General features: G+C 28.6%; 1 protein-coding gene across 1 annotated transcript; it reads right to left on the reverse strand.

Moving 5' to 3' along the window:
* Positions 1-271: 271 nt before the first annotated feature.
* Positions 272-16,738, reverse strand: LOC107440421 (splicing factor 1). The gene is made up of 11 exons (XM_071181746.1): positions 16,312-16,738; positions 13,889-14,080; positions 11,473-11,548; positions 8,766-8,918; positions 8,654-8,666; positions 7,672-7,824; positions 5,534-5,833; positions 4,632-4,802; positions 2,685-2,909; positions 1,270-1,396; positions 272-719 (listed from the first exon to the last, which is right to left on the reverse strand). The coding sequence occupies exons 1-11, from the start codon at positions 16,457-16,459 to the stop codon at positions 403-405; spliced, it is 1,875 nt and encodes a 624-aa protein (XP_071037847.1). The 5' UTR covers positions 16,460-16,738; the 3' UTR covers positions 272-402.
* Positions 16,739-17,277: the final 539 nt, after the last annotated feature.

Consider the following 17,277-nt stretch of genomic DNA (forward strand, 5'->3'; position numbering starts at 1 on the left):
ACCCTTGTTTTGAATCTGCTTGATTATGCCAACTGTAATTGCATTTAGCATTTTTGAAGGCCTATTTGGTGCCAACTAAATACATAGTCCATGAAACTCTACAATTAGTATATGTTTAATTTAAAAAAAAAAGAAAGACAATGGCAAATAAAAATATAACAATTTACGCATCAGGTCGTATAGCTCCCCTTTTAGGTATTGTTCTCCAGTGTTAAGATAAAAAAAGTAACAAATGCTTTAAAAGAAACTAATCAAAAAATAATAGTAAGACAACTTTTCAATGTACTTTATTCTAGTTCACCATTATGGATGCACACACAAAATGATACCAAAATCAGAACCTTTAAGAGTAAAATGGAATATTATATGTATTCATGACAGTTCTTACAACACCCTTTAAACTTAACTTGGAGGGGGCGGAGGTGGTGGTGCAGTTAGCAATGATGGAAGTGACAGAGTAGATAGAGATGAATTCTGACTAGCACCAGCACTGGATGTTTGGGCTGAGCTAGCAGGAGGGGGAGGAGGTGGAGGTTGTGCTGCAAGTGATTGCAGAGATGCAGCCTGCATGGGGGGCGGAGGTGGAACTCCCATGAATCCACCCCATGGATACATTGTTGCAGCCATGGCTGGCGGTGGTGGAATGGGGGCAATTCCTGGAGGTGGAGGTACAGGCATAGGTCCAGCTGCAACTTGGGGAGGCATACCCCAGGGTGAGGCTAAAAAAGAAAAATAATAAGTCATTTGTTTAAGCAACTAAATATATTCTCAAACAATTTTCTTTAAAGTGAAATTTCTTGGAAATAATTCTGCTTATTTCACATGATTTAACTTTTTCATTATTTTGTAATAGTAGTAGCTTGAAATATTTAAAATACACATAAAAATCAGATAATGCAAATTTGTTCATTGGAAATGTAATACGATATACATTGGAAAACCCAGCTGCGAAGTACAGAAATATAACTAGCAATTCCATTTGTTCTTTTTTGGAAGAAAAAAAATTATATCTAATGGATTATAAATATGTATAGATAATTTTCAAATGCTTTCTAAAATTTTCTGTTATAATTAAACTCAGTGGAAATAATTTTAAAAAAATCTGTAGCAACTGGCAGCCCTGTGGTAGATAATAAAAATTAAAGAAATTTAATCATATGAAGAAGAACATTTTCAGAAGAAACCCAAATTTTTAGTTCCTGATAACTTGTAATTTCGTTTTAAGAAGAAAAAATATGTTGCTTTACATGAATTTTTTTATTAACTAACCTTGCGTCACAGCTGCTGAGGGAGTCATCCAGGCAGTTGTAGTTGCAGTTACTTGCGACTGTGAGGCAGATGGTAGATTTGGTGGTGGTGGAGGTGGCGCTAACACTCCCACCATAGGTGCATTACCCTAAAAATAAACGGACTCAATACATTCTGTTCATAAACAAAAATTGAAGGATGGAAAATTCTATAATTAACTAATAGAATCATATTTATAATAGAAAATAATAAATTATAAAACTAACAAAATAGATAATAATTCCCATTTATTAAAAAAAATCATTAACCCAATTATTAAATTCATTATTTAGAGACATATCATTAGGTGTTTGTAAATTATTGAGTAAATGATTACCTAAATCTTTAAAAATTCAATACTTCTTCTCCATCAATCTAGACACATACAAAAATTCTTTTTTCTAAATAATAATAAAAAAAAAATTAAGGAAATATTTTTAATATTTCTTTTTTTTCTCTCTCTTAAGATTTTGGCAATTTATTTGCAAATTATCTACCTTAGCAACATGTTTAAATTTCCAAAATACTCTTCACCATTTAAATATACAGTCCAGAACCCGTTATCCGGAAATAGGAAAACCAAAAAACCGGAACGAAATTCGATAAAATTTCCCACCATTTTAAAAAAAAAAAAAATTTTTTCTCTCATAAGGTTTTAGGATTTTTCTTTCCTTTTTGAAAGATGTTTACCTTATCATCATTTTGGAAATAATCATTAGTGTAATTACTTCATCGTTTTTTCTTCTTTTCAAGATTTCCAAATATTAAAAAAAATTTTTTTTAAGTTAGGTTTAACAATAAAAAACCGCTTTTTGCAGCGATTCAGAAAACCGGAAAAATCAGTTATCCGGAATAGCGATGGTCCCGATCGTTCCGGATAATCGGTTCCCTACTGTACTAGAATTTTGGAGAAAAGCAATAAAATTTAAGAACGTAAATTTCATAAAAAAATAAGTATTTTTTAACCACACACAATATCAGATTTTAATCTTATTCATCTAAATATTTTATGCAGTTAATTTTGAGCATATTAGAAAAAAAGTTTTGGATAGTAAAATATATATGAAAATACAGAAAAAGTATAAGCTTATTGATAAAGTTAGCAAAAAAGAGTAAATAAAAAACCAAAGGGAAAAAATGCGGGTTTTAAGGTATAACATATAAATTATTTTTACGTATAAATTGATTACAAGTTAAAAAATTTATTAAAAAATAAAATCACTACATATGTAACGCCAATGAACTAACAGAAAAAATTAAATAAATTACATTTAAAACTAAAAAAAATTTCCTCAATTAACCTCATGATTAAGATGAATTTCTGTTAATTGATTATCCAGAATCAGACCTTTTTCTAAAAATAAAAATTACAACTAGATAGAAATTTAAGAAATTACTTGTGTAGTGAGCACAGTTTGTTGTGCAGTCACAGGGACTTGGAAAGGTGGTTGATTCCAAGGTGGCATTCCTAGTGGAGCCATTCCAACAGATGCAGGAGGTAGAGGGGGAGGCATCATGGGTGGGGGCATCAACATAGATGTCATAGTAGTCTGAACCATACTTGTTGGAGGAGGAACAGCTCTTACTTTGCCCTGACCACTGTTGAACATTGGCTGAGTGTTCTAAAAAAATTGTATATAATTAATTATACTAAAAGGAATATATTATTGGAACAGGCTGGAGATGTAGAGGCGCTTAGCACGAAATGCTTTTCCGCTATCAAATAGTTGTTATTGACTGAAATCATAAATTATATTAAGGTGCATTTGCATAAAAACATCAGGAAATTTAATAAAAATTCTTGGAAAAATCAAAACTGATTTATCGAAAACATCTTCACTGGTTGTTACAAAAGTGTCAACGGCAAGGTAAGAACTTCATAATCATGGAGTAAGTCTGATTTTTTTTTTATCAACCTGACAAGTTTTCTTGCCTTGTTTGTAGACTTTCCAACTTTTCTTCGATGTTGGTGCAATTTTTAGATCCTGGCTGCATATTCAGAAAATATAGACCACTTCTTATTAACTTATTTTACTAACAGTGGTACTTTCATTACAAGGCGACCTTTATTAGCAAACATTACGGAAATTCCCCTCTCTTTAGTATAGGGTTGATTGTGTTATCTGCTCTTAATTATAGACACTTTGGAGTTCCGTTAACAAAATACTTCTCTGTAATACTTTGTGATTTGGATTTTATTGACATAGAAATTGGAATCTTAGTAAAAACAAAACAAAAACCAATTTTCCCTCCAAAAAAATTTTTTTTGTGATATTTATACTGTAGATCTAGTGAGTAGACTAAATATGTTTCAGATGTAGGAGAATCAACAAGCTATATTAAAAAGGCGAAATTTGCAGGTTCAAGCACTGTTATATTGTAAAACCATACTTAGACAGACCCTTAATTTAATAGAACAACTTTGGTAGAAGCATTTTTTAATCCCTAGATGTAATGGGAAAAGCATGCATTTTAATGAATTCAGTGGCCCTACGTAGAAAACTAAAGTAAAAAAAAGAAAGGCTTCTACATGAAAAATTACCTTTCAAAATTTATAAATTACTTTTTTTCCAAAAACATTACCCATGCTCCTAATCAGTTGATAGATTAAATGAGATATGCAGAGCCAAGTAAACGGTATATAAAAAAAAGGTGAAAGCAGTTATTTGAAAGGATAAATGAACGATTATCTCCAGAATATTACACATGATTAATATTCTAGTATAGCACTTGTAGCATATATACTTGCTACAATTAAAAACATAAATGGAAATAATGTGCCTTTCTAAATTTTATATTTTCAGCATCATTAACAAAATTTTAAGATTTTTTTTCTAGTGTAATTACCTTTAATGTATATGCATAGGTTTTAATTGATTATTGACAGTGTACACACTTTTTTTATTTTACTTAAAAAGACAATATTTTAAAGAAAAATATTTGAAATTCACTTAAACTATTTTCATTAAATAGACTTTATTTAATGCTGCATTATGTTAAAAAAAAGTTAAATGAGGCTTAATTTTTATTCATTATTAAACTATCAGTACTAAAACAAACTTTATCTATATTCCGGATGTTACTGATCTACAATAATAGATTCTTATCTCACAAAAAAAGAAAGAAAAAAACCTTCTGATACACATTTTATTGAAATAAATATATGACTAGAATATAAATGAACTTTAAACTAACTTCAATCTGTTAATAAAAACTGACTTTTTTATTTTTCCTGAATATTTAGCATCCTTAACTATCAACTGCTAACCTGGTAAGTTCAAGATTTAAAATTCCCATATAAGTGGGCAAACATGCATAATTAGGGAAAGAAAAAAACATATTACTGTAGTCTGAAACTGTGCTACACTAGAAGTGGGTGGAGCCATGATTGCACGTGGAGGTCCAGGTGGTGCTTGTAAAGGAGAGATAGAAGATTGAGACATTGAATTCCCCAATGAATTCAATTTGGTTGGAGGAGGTGGCCCTTCTCCAAGTTCTGCCATCAAGGACATATACTGAAAGTAGACAGAATTGATTAATGCATAGACTTTAAAAGGATGTATAATTCTATTTAATGTGAGTACAAATACAGTTTGTGACTAGTTTTAACATAAAAATTAATCTAAGTTAATTACTAAAAGGAAAATGAAATAAATACACAATAAATTACTTATTTCGAGACAAGTGGTTTAAATGAGATTTTAATTAACAAAATATCAATGTATAAAATAAAATTGTAATATGATTGCTACTTTTGGGCTACTTGATAAGAAAGCACGAGGACAAAAATCAAGGTATTTGTGGGGGAAAAAATATATATTGAAAAAGTGTTGGAAGACAGAAGTAGTAATGGCAAGATGAATAACACATATACAAGTTTACAACACATTTGTTTGGTCTAAAATACTAGTTTTGTTCCTTGAAAAAAAAGGGGGGGATTTCAATTCAAAAAATTTGCAAAAAACACTGGCAGTATCAATAACTACAAATTATAAATGTCATTCAATATCAAAATTCAAACTTCCTTTTAAAATTTGTAGACACACTTATAATTACTAAAATAATTTATTTTTTTCAAATTTTAGTTAACATGTAAAAAAGCAAAAACTTTCAAAAATGTTTTAGTTACAATTAAGTATGTCAAGAAAAATTATAAACAACTTTCAGATGCTGAAGCTCAGGCACTTTTGTAAATAGGCCAAAATATTTCTTAAAATTCTAATAATATTGGATTAACAAAACATACCTCTTCATCAATTTTAGCCTTGTCAGGAGCTCCCAAAACACCAGGCATACTCTTCTGTTCTCGGCAATCTTTTGCAATGTGACCAGCAGAGCCGCAGTTAGTACAAATGACATTATTTGTAACATTTGGCTTATCAGGGCATTGCCAACTTCTATGAGTGGTACCACCACAATTTGTACATCGTGGTCCATCATTTTCCCTCAGAGTTCCATTCAGCAGGGCTAATTCACGCAGCTGCATACGCCTTAAATCATTCTGTCCTTCAGGTACCTCTACACCTTGCCTGATAATCTCCTTGATCTGAAATAATGTAATAAAAAATAATGTAATTTTTCTAACATATGAGAACTCATGATGGATCTGTAAGACAATAATGCACTTTCTCATGTCTAAAAGTTGTAGAACCACCCACCAATTTTGACAAAGATACTCCACATTTAGAGCATTTGCACTGAATGACATCATCATGACAACCTTATAACATTCTTGAATTAATTCCACAAATAGCAAATATCTTATGAGTAATACGCAAGCATGCATTTGAGTTTTTTTTTTCATTCCTAATAGCATTGCAGTTGGCACAAAAAAAAAAAATTAAAACAGAATTATACACTATGCTACACATACCAGACTTTTTTTAAAAAGGGCTAGCTAAAAAAAGCAGCATAATTTGTTCTGCTTAAGTGTAATAAAAGCAATTTTTATTGCATAATAATAAAATATACTATTTTTAATTTCAGATTTACTTAGTGTAGAACAGAAAGTTTTAGCAGTTTCCAGTAAAATTTTATTAACAATGAACAGCTCAATATAAATATCAATATTTATTAATATTAAGTTTTAAATGGAAAATTTTTATTGTACTGTTGCATAAAAAAAATTAATTTTCGGCTTTATATTAATGTGATTGAGAAAGCAACTAAGAAATAACAAGACAATAAAAATGAGTAACAAATTAATAATCATTAAAAGTTAAGACAAAGCTCCCAATTTTTAACAAAATGAATCAAATCTAGGTAATTGGTACATATTAAGAATTAGACAAGAATAAGTTATGTGTGGCACATACTATCAGATGCACAACACTTGTCGATCAACACCAAAGCTTCAGATCACAACCAAGCAAGTTTTTCTTATTAGTGTGCTATGTATGCGCCTTAGCCTCAAATCTCCACTAGGCAAGACAGCTTTGATGACCTAGTCACTCTTGACGTGACAAGTACACCAGTGTAACAAAAAGTTTGAAACTGAGTTCAAGATTTCCTAAATTAAATCATTTTTAAAGTAGCGCTTTAATAATTTTGAAATGAAACAGTGAATGTGCTACTTAAAATTTTCATACAAAAGTAATTTTAGTAAATAATTCCTCAATTCACAATTTAAACTACAATAGTTCAACGTACAAGATTTGTTACTGCATTTGCTAAAAAATATTAAGAGTATGATCCCTGAATTAATCATCAGAAAACTAATACAGTATAAAATTGTTCATTAAGTTCTTTTATCATAGAATGACTGAATTCACAAGGATTAAACATTGAATCCTATGGGTAAAGCTATATGGCCGAACCATGTATAGACTTAGTAGACTATTGCTAAATTGCAACTATCGAATTTTTCAATTTCAACTTGCACTATTAGTTAAATTAAAACAATGCTAGATTGAAAATCCTAATTTTTTAATTCTTCAAAAAAAAGATTTTAAAACTAAATTTTTATTTTTAGCAAACGGACATTCCAAACATTTACAAAAAGCAAAAATACCAGGACAACAAAGCTAAAAACCAGGACAAATAAGGACAATTACGAATCTTGCATTATATTAACCGAAGATTCAAATAATCAGAGTTTGACAGTATTTTAAAATTAGTTTGAATCATTTTTGAAGCGTAATATTCGAAAATTAGAACAAAAAATTAAATAATGTTTTCAATATGCGAGACGAAAAAAATAGAAGAGAATTTTAACTAAATTATATCAAGATTTATAGTATGAAACAGAAACATATTATAACGAATTAAGATAAAAGAAAGAATTTCTGGATCAGAATAAAAATAACCTAAAATAATCATCTTATTATCTTCCAAATAGTAGATGAGTTCTAGAAAATGTAGAGAAGATTGAAAATAATTGTTCACCTTATTGACAGCTTTCTTAACACTTTCATTGCTGTTTCCTGTGACAAATGCATGCAAGGGTTCGTCTTCCCCAGGAAGAGGCTGTCCATCTTTGCGGCCTACTTTTCCTTCTTTCACTGAGCCCTTGCCACGAATGATTATCTTTGCTCCAGTCTATAAAGGGATTAAAGAGTCAGACAATGTTAATTCAAAAACTACAGGGGTAACAGCAAAGTTTTTTTAAAATTTTAGGGTAATTTTAGGAACTTTTTTCAAAAAATTTTAGGTTAATTTTAGGGGTAATATACAATTTTGCTAGGATAAAAACAGATCACACGGTAGTTTATTACATAACAGAAGATTATTACAATTCATCCACACTTATCATAAATAATTGCAAGCCATAAAATAAAGCTCTGAAATTTATTAAGTCAAGAATGAAATCTCTAAAGTGTAAAAATGAAATTTCAACTTTACATATTACCTATCAGAAATTAAGTGCATAATTCAGGAACAGGCAAAAGTGAGAATAAATCAAGAGAAAAAATAAATTAACACCAACTTGGATTTTTATTTAATTTTTACCTTCTTAATCAAAACTTTATTATTACCCTNACTTTTGAATAAAAAAACAGCAAAAAGTTTAATTGGTTAATTAAATAAAATTAATTAGTTTTTAAGCGAATTCAATGGAGTAAAAAATTATTGTGGAGGAGGAAGTTTTTGAATCGAGAGTCTATCTTATGTGAAATTATCGTTCAGTATTAGTTTGTAACTTGGAACTCTTTTTCATAACTAGCTACTTTTAGAGAACAGCTTGGATGCTCTCAGATTTGCAGAGATTGTAATATAATAGGACAAAACAATTATTGACTAAATAATAAAAATTTATATATTTTATTTTAGATACAATTTAAGTTTATCTCATAACATTGAATAAATATCAAAATTAATGGGCAGTAGATAAAGATTTAATAATGTGTGCCAGAACATGAAATCTAACAGATACTATAGATCTAATAGATTTATACAAGAATCAAGTGTAGCAGATTTCTATAGAGATATACCCATGATTCTGGATTTCATAAAAGTAATACATAGAATATTAAAATTACTTGTAATCAGGAGGCGGTTTGTACTCAGGATTACATGAATACATCTCTTGTATTAAGCTATGACGATCATCTTCTAACTTTTTCCTAGTGCGATATTCTCTCGTATTCAAACGCTTACCTTCACTGTTATAAATTGGTTCTGGAGATGGAGACCTGAAAAAAATAAATGCATAAAAGAGTGCACAGTAAAAAATATTAAATAATAAATTTTAAAAAAAAGAAAAAAGAAACTGTTAAAACTAAAATTTTAAGCGACAGGTGGGAATTGAGGTTTTAAGAAAGCTGCAGAATGAACCTAAAATGCGATTAATAGTGATAGATTTAAAAACTGGAACAGCTGAAAAAATGGTTATTAAAAAGGTAGCACGGATTGAAATTTTCCTAAAAGAAAACCTGCAATAATTAGGCTGTAAAAGAAATAGTTATTGAAGTCAAAGATTATTCGACATAATTAATAAATATACTTTTATATCTATTATTATTAACAGATGTCGTCATTTTAAACAAGATATCAAGCTGTTTCGAGACCAATCTCGAAAGCATGATTTTTTTAAGGCTGCAAATGAAATGTAAATGAATTGATTTAAGCTACTCAGATGCTGTTTTAAACACAAAAATAGAAGATTAGTAAAAGAGTTTCTAAAATATCTAAAATTACTTATAAAATGTATATTGTAAAGGTCAAAAATAATCAAGTCTATCACGTATCGTTTCAAAAAAAAAATCGAACGTTTTGAGTATATTATTCACATTTTTTCAATTTTACAAATTAAAACCGAAGTTAACATTATTTGGTTTAAAACCTATATCAATTTAGCTGTGGGTTTTAAATTAATAAAAAACAAAAATTTGACTCTTAGACAATCAAATTTATTTAGATGCAAAGAATAGTGTTAGACAAATATCAAATACAAATTAAAAATAAGTTAAGAAATAAAATTAAAATCTATAGGCAATCAAGACAAATATTAAAACTACATATTGATTCTACAATATTTGAAATTTTAAGTAAAAAGGGTCTTTTAAAAGTAATGCACATTTTCAAATGATAGCTGTAAATAAATGAAAACTAAATTATTTAACACTCTTGAATGTTTGAATCTTCATGTAATCCAAGTATAGTCTCATTTTTTTCACTATTTCCATGAAAAGACAGCCAGTTGCATTAGTCAGTGGTCTTTATCACATTTACTCATGAAATATCATTGATCTTCTAGAGCTTCAAATCTTCTTATTTCTTTCTTAATTTCATGACTTCTATATTATTAATAAATTGTATTAAACATAAGAAAATAGCAATAGTAATATTAATTCAAGTGATCATTGTTAAATTTTTTTCATCTTGTTAACTGCAGCCCGAACTTCACAATAACTACTACACATCATGATACACTGATGAGCAATTGGAGTAAAAGTCAAAGATGACATAAAAAAATATTTTAAAAAAATTCCGGATATATGCAGCTGTTTGAACGCCAATACTCAATCTGCATACTTTTTCAGCACACGTTAACAAAGATTATGTAAACAAAGCTTAAGTAGAAATATTAATTATTATCTAAGTATAAAATTTGGTAATGAAACCAATATCTTCATTTCTTTACATGCATTTTGGGTGCAAATTTTAAGGGATGTAAAAAATAATAAAATGGCTTTGTATTATTTATTGCATAAAACATGAAAAAGAAGAAGAAAAAAAACTATTAAATTTTTTTTAACTGATAGAATACCAATTAAGAAAAACTTGTTAATATTCCTAACTAGAATTGAATAAGTAAATATGTTATTTTTAATAAACTCATATGCACCAACAAAACGTTAAGAAAATGAAAATCAGCATTTCGAAAGTTATCAATATGAATATACATAACTTTAAAATTAGTAAAAAGTAATTTTAAAATCTGCAAAGCAACTGAGACTGATGGCTGTAAGCCAACATATCTCACATTCACAGTAAATATTGAATTAAGTTTATCTAAGTTTTATATTGAAACATAAAAACCATACAATGTTTCTTAGAAACTATAAGAATGAATCTATTGTAGTCCAAAAACGAGGTAACTATATAAACATTTCCATCAATATCTCAAGAATGCTCAAAAAACATTAATTATACATTTAACTGGCTTTTAAATACTTAATGAAGTACCAGTCAAAAAGGTAGAGTATTTACTTTATCAATAAGTAAATTTCTTTTAAAATTATAAGCATGATGTAGAATAAAATTAAATAAGTAAAGGATCTGAAACTGCAACATCACAGCTACATAGAAACACTGTAGGTAGTATTTCCGAACATTAGAAATCAACAGCAGGCCAACATCTGATTAAGTTCATCCGAAATGATATGGCAGGCATTCCTTGATATGCTATAACAATGACAAATGGTTACGTATTGATCAAACAGAAAACATCAGGGAAGTTAACAGTTTCAGTCTATATTTTTCCAGGTTTTTCATGAACTGTAACAAAAGTACCTATAAAAAGCAACTCTGTGATCTAATGTAATAATACAGACTTTAGTGCTTTACTTTCAAAATGACCCAAGTTATTCATATATCATAAGTTATATCATAATTAGTGATATTAAGCAGAAATAAATATTCAAGTAGAATCTTGGTAAAAATAATTAAAATTAATATACTTTGAGATACTGGAAAAATCCTAAAAATATTAGTCATAAAGTTTACTATTAGTAGTAGCCAAACCTTTCTTCAGGATTAGGGGAAATTCCAAGATCACCAGTCCGAAGACGCCTACTTATTTCCTCAATCTGCAACTGCACTGTAAGAGAGGTGGTTAGAAAATGGGGCAAGGCCCCTAATTAACATTATGAAAGAAAAACAATTTGCATTAAAATAGTTAACACTTCATATCTGTTCACTTCAGCTAAATTATAAAGGAACAGATTAAATATTGAAAAACATATGGAATTAATATATATTTGCATTAAATTATTTAGTGAAAACAAATAATCTACGCTATTAGTAAACCATATCCTACTGAAACAATTAATAAATTATACATAACATAATTGAATATGCAAACTCGTGAATCACAGCCAATGAAGTATGAATTTTAATAAACACTATTAAAAAAAATAAAACTGAAATGAAATAATATAGAAAAGGAGAGAAAAAACTGAAGCATGCAAATTCAAACAAATGTATTAACTACTAGAAATTAATTGAAAAATCACAAATGATTGCCTTAACAGATTAAAAACCTACAACAAACTCACATAGATGAATAAATTCTAGAAGAAAAAAAAAACAGAAATGTATATTTCGTAAAAAAAAAAGAAAAATATTTATAACACTTATTTAATAAATATTTAAACTATTATGAAACATTTAATAAAACATATAGGTAATGCCAGAATTATAAACAAAACTCAGCTGTTTACTAATTATGAAAGCAATTAGAAAATTCTTGATAAAAAAGGGAAACATTGCTGTGAATTCAAAAACAGTGATACCGAGAAAGAGACATAGTACAGGCTTTTAGAATAAAAATTTAATTATCATGCATTACTAATTAAAATCAAATACAATACACAAAACATACACCATTAATGCTGTTTGATCTGAAACTTATTATTTCAATAAAAATTTAAATTTTTATAATTTAAGAAAGATAGCAAAATTTACATTAATTAATCACTAACGCTACTATATTGTTTAACATGTTTGAACATATGAAATATGTTTCAGATATTTTATTTTGTCGAGTAAGATATGAAACCAAAAATATAATTAATTGAAAATGAAGATTTTCTAAATATTTTAGGACTTGAGGTATTTTCATGTTCCTCACTTTTCATTGATTTAAATAAAATAAAAAAATGCACCACATATGAAATAAATTTGCAACAGATTTTTGACACCTTAAAATGTTGTTAATTAAAGAAAGAATAAAACACAGTATAAAAATAGAGATAATTTAAAAAAATTTATACAAAGCGTATAATAACAAGGTATTTAATAATCTATAGCTTATAAAAACAAATGTCATTAAAAGTGGTTATTAACCCTAAATAGCAATTAAATCATCAATGAATTAACTATCAAAAATATGAAAATAAACCAGTTTTTCTCTTACATAGTTAATCATCAGGATGAAATTAAGTAACTGTATCAACTAAACTTTACTCGTGAAATAACATGGGATAATAGTTTTGAAATTGTTAGGAGTATACTTAATTTTGAATCAAAAATCATCAGAGGAAAAAAAAATTCAATGCGTATAAATTAAAAACAATTATGTGGTCACAGTAAAAACATACAAAACTTTAGTTATACTGCTACCTTTGTAAAAATTCCCCTGAGTTACTCTCATCTTTTGTGAACATTTTTATTACAAATACAACTTTGGTACAAATATAAACTTACCATAAATCACACACCATTTAAGTTAAAATTTCGATTCTAACAAGGACGGTTAATGAGTAAGAGAACTATGACATGCTCTTGCGTAAAAGGTTTTTAGAAATAAGACTACAAAATTATACAGTGTAAAACACACACACAACATCCTGAATAAAGTTTGACTCATGGATCAAACTCTAAAGAAATCAAATTTCAATCAAATTTAAGAAATCAAAATCAACCCATTAGTTTAGCCCTTCAGCATAGACAAATATTTAGGCAACAAAATTAGCCTTAAAAATATTTTTTCGCAGAAAAAACTTTTATTTCATAAACAGTCAAGGATTTCTGAAAAGAGCAGTCGCAGACTATCAGGGAGAAATTCCTAAAAGTTAATTTTAAATGAAGATAAAACTTTAGATAGAGGAAAAAATAAATTACACGAAAATTCTACTTCATGGAGATTTTTCTTTCTTTTTTAACAAAAGATTTTTTAATAAAAGATTCTTCATCATCATCATCTGAAAAGATATATACTTGACTTAAATGTCCACATGCTATATGAAGTTTATAAACTTTTTTTCATCAATTCAGGTAAAAAATAAATAAAAATTGAAATGAAGCATGTATTTTTAGCCCCTCATCCCAAATCTTATTAAGAATTTGAAATCTATTACTATATGAAAAATAATCACATGTCAATAAGTACAAAATCATTTGCAAATAGAAAAAAATACATATATATATATATACTTACATAAATAAGCCCTCTCTTGTTGAGGATTCAAATTATTGGGTAGAACAGTGGGCAAGCCAGGAATAAAAACTTTTTCTTTTTCATCACCACCCCATCTAGATTTCCTTTTACGTTTTCTTTCTCTATCACGCTCACTTTCTTGCCTACTGCTGTCCCCATCCCAAGAGTCTTCAGGTGGCCATTTTGTTGAAGCTGAGATAAAAATAAAAAAAAGAAATTTAGTACAGTGAAACTTAGATGACTCAAAGTAATATAGAAAGTTTGACTTATGTCTATTTAAATGTTTCCTTTCTCTATTACAACAGAGCTAAAATAAAATTAAAGCAAATAAGCAATTTTAAAATATTTCAAAGAAAATAAAGTTAAGTAGGGTTAACACCACAAGGTTGTGACTCAAATCCGGAAGAAGAAAAAATCCCTGTGTTTTCCCTGTACATATTATACACAATATATTGAGAGGAAACAACAATTACTGTGCTCTTGTGTGAGCTATATTGGGCTAACTATATTAGTTTTAATTGTTCGAAAAACTGAACATACTTCAATAATGCTTTAGTAAATGAAAAAGCTTAGTATAGCTGAAATATCAAGGTTAAATACCCGACAGATTACGCTCTGAGTGGCCACCATTTTTTAAAATACAAAATTCCCTGTATTTTCCAAATTTTTTAAAAAAAAATAATAATAATAAAGATTCCTTGTATTTTCCAAGTTTTCCCTGTAGGCAACTCTGAACCAGCTATGAAAATTTAGTTGTCTAAAAGGACCACCAAGGTATACATTTAGTAGTCTAAAAACTTAATATGGTAAAAAAACTTGAGAAAAAAAAATCTGACTTTGCAATTACATAATTTAATTTATGGTTTCATATCAAAAAATTTTTATTGTTATCTATTACACCATAACACTAATTAGGTTCATTACACTACAATGATTAAAAAATACATCCAGAGTTGCCACTCTAATCTGGAAGAAACGAATTCCCTGTACATATTACACACAATATATTAAGAGGAAACACAATCACTGTGCTCTATATGGCTAACTATACTAGTTTTAATGGCAGGAAACATTAAGAAAATAAAAAGAGGGGTAATTGTGAAACAAAGTGACAAACCTTGAACATTTTATGTGCAAAAAATCGATATCAAAATATCAATTTACAAAGCATAGATGTTTCATAGTAAAAAAAAAAAAAATTAAATAAAATTTCCTACCAATGAGGAATATCACACCTTAATAGTAACTAATTTATGAAAAATCTTAGTTCTTACAAGTATCGTGATATAGGAGTTTTAAAATCACATGAATACAAATCGTGATGTGCAATTTTTAAACCATGTGAATACAAATCGCAATGTGTAACTTAAATTGGACAAATCCGAGAATCGATACTTGATATGCAAACTGTGTGAATAGAAATCGTGATATTAGCGGATTCTGGTGCAGCTTCAAATATTTAAAATGGCGAAAATCTGCCAAACTTAAATACTCGCGTGTACGTAAGCATCTCGTTAATGGGAATTAGCAAAAATTTCGTCCGATTAAAAGTTTTTCATTAGTGAAAGTACAAGAACCAATGCTCTTGAGAAACGCAATATTCTCAGAAAAATTATATGTCGTGGTCCTAACTCTTAGACCTGGAAGCATAATACAAAAAATCCGGGATACAATCCTAAAAAGGAACAGCTGAACACACTTAAAATAAACAACGCTATAGTCTAGTATAGCAGAAATATCTACCATAAATATATGTTCCCTGTTACTTCAAAAGAAGATTGATTAACATTCCATGAGGGTGAGGGTAATAAATAGAAATAATATGTCTTGATATATAAGGTTATGAGAAGAAGATACATGTTTATATAGATGAAACGTGAAATGAAGTCAAATTATTAACCTCTAAATTAAAATTAAAATAATAAGGTTGCAATTAATATTCGGTTCTTTTGCCAAATATTTGGCTAAGTATTTTTCGACAAAGTTCTGTTTGAAATTTCAATAGATTTAATACAGAATAATCAGAATTGTACTTTTTATTGAACACTATTAGAAATAGTTAATTAGTTTACACCGAATCACAAGTTTTGCACTGCTAATTTTTTTTTATTATTATAATCAGAGAAGTCAATTTCATCATTTTTTCGACACATTTTGTTTCAAGAATGTTTCTTTTTTTTTTGCTGTTTTATTTGACATTAAAATTTTTTAACACTACGTAATAAGACAGCCTAATACATAGCAACATGAATGATTTGCAAACATTATTGTATTCCCATTACATTGATTGACGTTTTAAATTACAACAACTTAGACATTTCTTTTTTAAAGTCAATATTGAAACAACATAAGCAAGGTCAATTGGATCTAAATAGTTAAGGTTAATTTCATAATCCAATATGAAGAATAAAACGTTTTCTTACGATAGTCATAATCTTCATCTCTATCTCTTTTACTTCCTGATGACATATAATTAGGTTTCAGTAAGCTAGATGATTTTGATCCTAGCATCGCAAGACTAGGGCGTCCTAGAGGAGTTTGATTAGCGCCAGATGTTCTATGAGATGACATACCCAGAAAATTTAAAACGATAAAAATCAATAACACAAAAACAAAAGGTAAAAGTTAAACATATACTGGCAATTTTAACGCTATATTAAATGCACATTCAACAGTAAAAATTAATTTATTTACATCGACGAAGTTTCAATATCATATTTATCACGCCATCAACCATAATAAAACCAGTTGAAGACCAGTTAAAACTTTCTAATCGTAACTGTTATATTTAACAAAAGAAATAGAAGTTCAAGTAGATTTACAGTAATGTCATTTTGTATACAACCCTATAGGATCATTCCCACTGCACGTAAAATAGTCTCACAAGCGAGTTAGAAGATGCGTAAGGAACCTGACTGGTGAATTGTTCTGCGAGCTTCGCCAATCAGGTTCACATGCACTATTCTTTTTGAAATGCAATATTTTTGAAATGAGCTGTGCGTACGCACAGGATCGCTAAAATTGAAAGTTTATTCTAGGCAAATTAATAGTTTTATTACAAGTTTTTCTTTACATTTGTTAAATCTTTGATATGTCCCGCAGTGGACTGATGGTCAGTACCGTCTTTACGCATGGGCACACCCGGGCAGTGCCCAGGGGCCCCAGGCACTCAGGAGGCCCTTGAGAATCTTACTTTTTATAAATTGTATTAAAAAAAAAACTAAGAATAAACAGCTTTGCATTATATAATTTTTAAAATAAATCCCAAATAGCAAAATATGGTTAATTTTCACTCAGCAGAAACCTTTTAATGTAAACCTAAAAAGGTTGGTTATGCGGCTTACGTGTAAATCTTCTAACCTTAAAACGAGATCAGTGGCCATCTGCTC

This window comes from Parasteatoda tepidariorum, chromosome 6, assembly GCF_043381705.1.
Source record: "Parasteatoda tepidariorum isolate YZ-2023 chromosome 6, CAS_Ptep_4.0, whole genome shotgun sequence".
NCBI lineage: Eukaryota > Metazoa > Arthropoda > Arachnida > Araneae > Theridiidae > Parasteatoda > Parasteatoda tepidariorum.

What these genes read in the sequence shown, in the direction of transcription:
- LOC107440421 (XM_071181746.1), bottom strand. Translation starts at nt 16,459, where the DNA reads ATGTCATCTCATAGAACATCTGGCGCTAATCAAACTCCTCTAGGACGC. An exon ending in TTAAGAAAGCTGTCAATAAG is followed by an intron (nt 5,834 to 7,671) that starts GTGAACAATTAT and finishes ACATTATTTCAG; the next exon opens with ATCAAGGAGATTATCAGGCA. An exon ending in TAGCACAGTTTCAGACTACA is followed by an intron (nt 2,910 to 4,631) that starts GTAATATGTTTT and finishes CAATTTTTTTAG; the next exon opens with AACACTCAGCCAATGTTCAA.